Source organism: Mus pahari, unplaced genomic scaffold, assembly GCF_900095145.1.
Source record: "Mus pahari unplaced genomic scaffold, PAHARI_EIJ_v1.1 scaffold_13259_1, whole genome shotgun sequence".
NCBI lineage: Eukaryota > Metazoa > Chordata > Mammalia > Rodentia > Muridae > Mus > Mus pahari.
This window is the reverse complement of record NW_018394004.1, coordinates 6172-14128: the sequence shown is the minus strand read 5'-3', so window position 1 is coordinate 14128 and position 7957 is coordinate 6172. Positions and strand designations below refer to the sequence as shown.

General features: G+C 38.2%; 1 protein-coding gene across 1 annotated transcript; it reads left to right on the top strand.

The window, feature by feature from the left end:
* Window positions 1–78: 78 nt before the first annotated feature.
* Window positions 79–5439, top strand: LOC110315838 (dynein heavy chain 7, axonemal-like; the record flags this gene model as incomplete). The annotated part of the gene is made up of 3 exons (XM_021189791.1): window positions 79–216; window positions 1616–1810; window positions 5347–5439. Coding segments are annotated over exons 1-3 (426 nt in total), but the record flags the coding sequence as incomplete, so codon positions are not given.
* Window positions 5440–7957: the final 2518 nt, after the last annotated feature.

The window sequence follows — 7957 nt, the reverse complement described above, 5'->3', positions numbered from 1 at the left end:
GCAGGTCTAGCAGTCTGTGGGGCAATCTTAGCATTCCCTCCTGCTGATCCTGTCTGTGTTTGTCCATCTCTCCCTGTGATGGCCCTTAGGCTTCAGATTCTCAGAGGTCACTTCACCTACTCACTCTACGTCAACATCTGCCGCTCGCTCTTTGAAAAGGACAAGTTGCTGTTTTCCTTTTGTCTCACTGTGAATCTGCTGATACATGACAACGCGGTCAGTAAGCGCAGATGCTGTAGTTACAGGGAGAGGGTCTGGGGTATCTACCAAGATACTAAACCAGTGTCAAAGCTTCTCCGTGTCTCCATAACACCACTCAGAAGTTAACTCAGGAGAATCACAGCTCTAGGCCCAGTGGTATTACCTGTTAGAGGAGGAGATAATAGTAAGCCATTTTCTAATCTTTGCGGCAGATTAGAAGATCATGTCTCCCCATGGTCAGAGGTAGAAATGGGATTCTTATACTCAGGAGGAGTAGCTTGCCNAGACTAAGCCCCAGCAAAGCACCAAAACCNCCACAATTTTATGAGGTAAAATTGAAGGTGGGATCTGAAGCTTCCCATGCNTGTGGAGCCCCTTTTCAGTATCCTCCCAGCCTTATGATGCTGTCTAGATCAGTAACACTATCATGATGTCATTGATTTGTTTACTACTCCACATGGGAACACATACATATTCTGATTAAAACCAGACAATGAAATTAATTANGGCAAGACATGACTGATTTCAGAGTAGTTAATATAAATTAAGAAGAGCATGTTATTATCACTTAAACTTTTATATATCTTAGTTTAAAAGTCTGTTTCTAGAGCCTTGTGCAGTGGTGTGCTCCTATAATCCCTGCACTTAGGAAGCTAGGGCAAGAGGATTAGGAGTCTGAGCAGAGCTCAGTCTGCACGTGAGTTTGAGGATCACCTCAATACCATGCCCCATTCTTCAAACAAACAATATAAGAAAAATACCCAATATGTTTCTATTAGAATTTACATGACCATGAATCTAACTTTACTAAATAATTTATTATCAGCTTTAAGATTTTTGCAAATTACTATGATCTAACCATTTGGATTTAACCATCTTACTCAAATGTAAGCTAACAAATAATTCTTCTCATCTAAAAGATAGGAAACACTTAGAAATGAAAGAGAAGCATCATATTCTTCTTATACATTATGTATTCAAGACTTGTAAAATCTCACATGTTAATATCTTCATGGACTTAGGAAAATATTTCTTGTATTTCATGCAAACACTTCATAGTGACTCATTATATTTTATAAAGAATAAATGAAAGCATGGTGGACTGTTGATTTTCTATCTTTCTATGTCTTTTCAGAGCCAATATTTGGGACTGAAAAACATCCATTTTGAGGAACANATATTATTCAAGTAGAATATATTCAGGCCTCATGATTAAGCTAGTAATTCAAAAGTAGCTATTTATGGACCTTAAAAAAATGGCATATTCAATAGTTGGATTTTTTGCAACTAAGTGGAAGGTCACATCAGCTGTGTACTTTCATAAGAATCTGAAAGGAGTGCTACTCTGCTACAGTGGCTGTAACTAACTAGGAACACTTTCTGTATGACTCTCTNTGATGTTTGTTTACCACAGATTAACAAAACAGAGTGGAGATTTCTACTCACTGGTGGCATTGGGCTGGATAATCCTTATACCAACCCTTGCACATGGCTTCCTCAAAAGTCCTGGGATGAGATTTGCCGACTAGATGACTTACCTGCCTTTAAGACCATTCGCAGGGAGTTTATGCGCTTAAAGGATGGATGGAAAAAAGTATATGATAGTATGGTACGTCTTCACCCTTTTCCTTATTTCAAAGATTTTCAGTGGAGAAGATGTTAAATATGTATAATGTTACCTTTGTATAAAAGCAAAAGAAAAAAAAAAAGATGTGGCTGCTCCTAGGTGTGGGGGAGGAGAAAGTTTATTATAGATGTGGTGGTTTGAATATGCTTGGCCCAGGGATTGGTACGGTTAGGAGTTGTGGCCTTGTTGGAGGAAGTCTGTCACTATGGCGGTGGGCTTTGAGACCCTCTTCCTAGTTCCCTGAAAGTCAGTCTTCTGGTTGACTTCAGATGAAGATGTAGAACTCTCAGCTCCTCCAGCCCCAAATCTGTCTGAATGCTGCCATGCTTCCTACTATGATGATGGACCTCTGAAACTGTAAGCCAGCCCCAAATAAATGTTGGCTTTTGTAAGAATTTCCTTGGCCATAGTGTTTCATCACAGCAGTAATTAACTAAGAGTAACTAACAGTTTAGTAACCAAACTAAGACAGAAGTTGGTACCAGGGACTGGGGTATTGCTGTGATGGGCCTGACCATATTTTTGTTTGGGAGAATGTGGATTTGGGGCCTTGGGATTTGGAAAGCAGTGGAATGCTTTAAATAGTGCTTAATGGACCATCCTAATAGGAATTTGAATGACATTGGTACTGAGGGCCAATTTGAACTGTAGGCGTCTGACTCTAGAGATTTCAAAAATAAAAGTAATTTTGGTATGTTGCCTGGAGATCATTCTTATGATTTGGTGAAGAATGTGGCTGCTTTTGTCATTTTCTGAAAAGTTTGCCTAAGGCAAAGGTAGAGAGATTTGGATTAATTGTGTTGACAAAGGAAGACTCAGAGAAGTCCAGGATAAACTTACTTCATCCTCTGATTTACTCTCATGAAGAGCATTTTTAGTAAACTTAATAAAGTTTAGAAAAGAAAAATACAAAATGTATGGTTCAAATAATAAAAGGGCGCCAAGGAGTACAATACAGCTAAATCCTGTGTTAGAGGAGATTAAGGGAGTGGTGACTTTGGGGCAATAAACTACGCTTATTGTTTATATGTTTGTCATTGAACAAGGAAAAGTTATTTGGTTATTGTTTTCATATCATTTGGACTTTTAATCTGGAATGAACTATAATTCAGAAATGCAGGAGCCATTTTGATCCAGTATTGAGGAGTAGTGGCCATGAAAAGCTTAAGTCCAAGCATGGTAAGTAGTACATACCTTTAATCCCAGGAGACAGAGGCAAGCAGATCTCTGAGTTCAAGGACAGCCTGGTATAGAGCAAGTTCTAAGTAGAGAAAAGCTTAGATCCACATGTGGTGATACATGCCTTTAATCTCAGCATTCAAGAGACAGAGCCAAGCAGACCTCTGAGTTCATGGTCATGTACAGAGCAAATTCCAGGACAGCCAAGCTTCGTCCATAAAGGAATTGAAAAACATTCAGCTGGTGATGATGTAATAGAACAAGAGGGACATGTTCAGCCCCAACAAGCAGTTGAATTCAGCAGCTTCAGCCCTGTGGCTCTTCCCTTAGAGTCAAGAACAGAAAGGACTGCTGGGACAATTGTTGCTGGTTAGGCGGAACTAGGAAATTAACAGTGATTAAGAAGAGACCATAATCACTGAGGTGAAATATTCTGGGAAAGGTTTTCTGAGAGGACAAAGAAGCTCTGTTCCAGAGATAGACAAGGTTATACCTCATGCTGCAGCTGGACTTGGTAATGTGTAAGAATCACCCAGGTGGTGCTGGTTTTGAAGGCATGAAGGGGTCATAGAGACCAGCTGAAGCTTGGTACTGTGAGAGGCCAGGAAAGGCCACTACTGATGATGCAGCCTCAATTGCAGTTGCTGGCCCAGGACTGAAGGGGTCATGCAAAGAAATTGAGGTTTGGCATTATAGAGAGCCTATGAGAGGCTGTTGGTAGAGCCTAGTTGCAGTGGAAGACCCCATGTTTTGGATATGCCAGTGCCATGGAATGATCACCAAGAACAGCAGCAGCAGTGGAGTGGAGTTGAGCAGAGCCTAGAGTGCTACGGAAGGCAGAACTGGAGAAATGATACAATCCCTTTAGAGGAGCCTAGAAGATTGTGTGTGGATCCCAGATACTGGATCAAGAAAGTAAAAAGTTGAAGTTGCTATAAATATCCTAAGATGTTAGAGATGCCAGAGCTGTGGGATACCAGCTGAGGAAAGCTGTTAACAGTGATTGGAAACAGACCAAGAGAAAGATATTTGTTGCAGTCAACAAAGATGAAAAGAATTGGAGATATGAAGAGCACTTTTACATACATCAGATATGGAGATGCAGAGTTTGGAGTTTGCCCAGCTGGTTTTTGGTCCTGCTTTGGTACAGTATTTCCTCACTGTGACATTCGGAATAGTAATGTATATCCTGTGATATTGGAGGTTTGTGGTATGCTTTTTTATTTTGATTTTATAGGAGATTACAGTTAAGTGATTGGATGAATATCAGAAGAGACTTTGAACTTTGGACTTTTATCAATGTTGAGACTGCTATAGACTATGGGGACTTTGGAATTTGGACTCAATGTATTCTATATTATGCTATGGCTAGGTTGGTACTCATAGACTCATATGCCTCAACGAGCCTATGAGGTCCAGGGAGTAGAATGTGGTGGTTTGAATATGCTTGGCCCAGAAAGTGGGACTATTAGAAAGCAAGACCTTGTTGGAATAAGTGTGGCCTTGGAGAAAGCGTGTCACTGTGGAGATCGGCTGTGAGACCCTCCTCCTAGCTGACTAAAAGCCAGTCTTTTACTGTCTACCTTTGAATTGAGATGTAGAACTTTAGGCTCCTCAAGCCCCACACCTGCCTAGATGTTGCCATGCTTCCTGCAGTGATAATAATGCACTAAACCTCTGAAACTGTGAGCCAGCCCTAATTAAATGTTTGCCTTTATAAGTATTCCCTTGGTCATGCGGTCACTTCACAGCAATAAAAGCCTAAGTAAGACAATAGTCCCTTTTCAACTTTACTTTGTCATAAAGGTTAAGAATTTTCCAATTCCCAGTTATTTTCTACTCTGTTTCTGCTCTTATGATTTTTACTATTCTTGAACATGATAGGTGGCTGCTCTGTATAGAGACAGCTAGGTCTAACCAGAGAGAGTTAGGTTGGGGTTAGCCCCTGTGTGTTGACACCTGGCCTTACTTGGGTACCTGTCATATATGATAAGGAGAATGGGTTCAATCATTTGGGATGGGTACTTTGGGTTTCTTCATGTTGCTAATGGAAATGTTTCCTAGAAATATTTTCTAGTTTTTTGTGAGTACTTCTTTTTAGTTTAAAATTGCAATTTCATTCACTGGGTGGAACCAGGAGAGAGAAGCCAGGTAACTTGTTTGGAAACTTCACATGCTTACGTGAAACATTGTAATGTTGACATTAATTTCCCCCACAGCTTAAATAAAATAAAATTTACACAAATGTTCTGATTTCTTCTCTAAGAATGTGCTTATTTGTAAAACATTATTACTTTTAGAAATAACCTCTAACATTAACTTGTGTACTATAATTTTAGGAGCCACACCATGAGATGTTTCCAGAAGATTGGGAAAATAAAACAAACGACTTTCAAAGGATGCTTATTATCCGTTGCTTGAGGCCAGACAAGGCAAGTGTGAGCTTTGTTGAGCATCTCTCATCCCACCCCCTCTCTGTACAGCCCAGACAAATTCCATTTCTTCATAGACTCGGGATGGATGGAGGAATCTACCCAACATCCTTCTGTTGGATCTCCTAGCTGTGTTTGCATCCGGGTTAATAGCTAATAGAATGTATTTTTGGTGATATGCTTTTATGATTACTCTTTATGATTTTTGGTTCCTCTGTGTCAAAGACTTCTCTCTTTACTTGTTATAATCTCATTTTCATTTTATTTTAGTACTTTGGTGAAACTAGTCAATGGCATTAACGTCAAGTTTATATATTAGAATATCTAGAATGTCTTCTCTAAATGTGGGTCTATATTTATACATATCATACCACAGCATTTAGTAAATATGTGGAATATTTTAAAGCTTTAGTTGCTGTTGACATAAAAGGCAATGTTAGTAATGTTATTTAACTTCTTTGCATAATAAATATACAACCAGCAAAGCAGTAAACATGTCCTTTCAATACTTACTAGTGTCCTCATTTGTATTACAATCTATAGAAAATGAATTTGCCTACATTTGTGACCTATATCCTCAGAGATGCCAGTATAATGTGAGCAGGAGGTTATTGGGGAATTATCATAACTGCCATTGTTACAAACAAATTAAAGTTTCTCATAGTTACTTCAAAACTCACAGTATGTACAATTTGAATTTGTTTTCAAAGGAATTGCTTACATTCCAACTCTTCCCCCATATAAAAACAGAATTTAAATGGTGAAAGTAATATATAACAGACTGTTTTTATAGATGTCAGGGATAATCTGAGGAAGAGGTGTTCCTTTCTCAGAGCCATAGTTGCTTCCAGCTCTCAGGACCTAGCCAGGGCCCAAGCTCCGGCATAGAAGTCTGTCCTTACGTTTTAAGCTTTTAGTCAGAGTGCAGTCCAGCCTCTATTAGATTTACCTTTATATAAAACAACTGTAGAATATATATTTGTCTTTTAAATAGAGAAAGTAGCCTTCAAAGTATCTCTGGCCTGTGAAAGTCACGGTTCTGCCTGACCTCTGTTGCTGAGGTGCATGAACACTCGCTTGATGTTTGTGAACTGATCAAATGCACCCTTTGATAACATTGGAAAGAATGGCTTTTCATAGAAACTTCAGATGTTCACCATCTATTTTAAGGTGAAGAAAATGAAATGCTCACAATGTTTTGTGGGCCTTTATCTTGGGCTAATGAACCATTCTTAGCTGTGACAACTTCATTTGCATGTATCCTTCCATAGGTTTATGTTTTTAAAACCTGACATTTTAATCTGAAAATATATTAAACTATTAAATAGATGAAATATAACTTTTCATATTCAATATGTTTTTGAAGGTGGGAGTTACATAGGCTGAGGTGTTTTTATGTGTAGGGGTCTTTTTTCTGTTGACTGATGTTATTCTGTTTGTTTTGAAATCACAGTTAACCCTCTGTTTCATACTGACCTGTCCCATATAACAACATTCTCTACAATGTCTTCTAATCTATTCCGATTTTTCCCTTTTTAGGATAGAAAAATTACAAAATGATATTTAGCAATATTTCAATTTTTCTTCTCCTTTAGTTGCATCTAAAGTGATGATGATGGGTACAGACCTGCCTTGGCTAGTTGATATTATGTAGCTGCCAAGCGAGGTTTTCCAAGACACTTCTCCCTTCTTCCGTGTACATGTGTTGATCGTTAAGTGCCATAAGAATTGATCATTGTCCACCCCTGAAGAGTGCCTGGATCACACATAACTGCAGATTCAACATATGCTCATATGTGTTAAGCCACTGCAGTTTAGAAATAATTTATAACTACAGATATTTCCCATCTATCCTAAATGAAAGAATTAATTCGTCACAGTTTTATATACCAACATACCCATGTATGTTTTCAATATAAAAATAATTATTAGAATGCCAATATATTATCCAGAAACTTCGTGCTCTGTACACTTAGTGTTTCTAAGTACTCCAAGTTTAAGTGGTGAATTGATTATTTTGGAAGCTATATGCTATATAGTGATACATGCCTACTCTTCCTTTAAAAGGGTGGTTTCCCAGAGTAGAATGTATTAGCCTAGGGAGGAGAACAGCACTATAAGAGACTAACATTTGAGACAGTAGTATATACATTTTATTTCTTCACTGTCTCTAAGTTATAAGATTATATATATGATTTTATATATATATAATCATATGAATGGTGAGAAAAGCAGTTCTCTACCTGTGAATTGAGACTCCTTGAAGTGGGGTATCAAATGACTATTTTACAGGGGTTACATATCCGTTTTGCTGTATATCATATATTTATTGCAATCCACAACAGTAGCAAAGTTACAGTTATAAAGTAGCACCAAAATAATCTTATGTTTGGGAGTCACTACAACATGAGAAATTGTATTAAAGGGTCGCCGCACTAGGAAGGTTGAGAACCACTAAGTTGTCAGGCTTTCCAATTCTATAGTTTAGAGAAATTGGAAAGATTCTCATTTCTCAAAT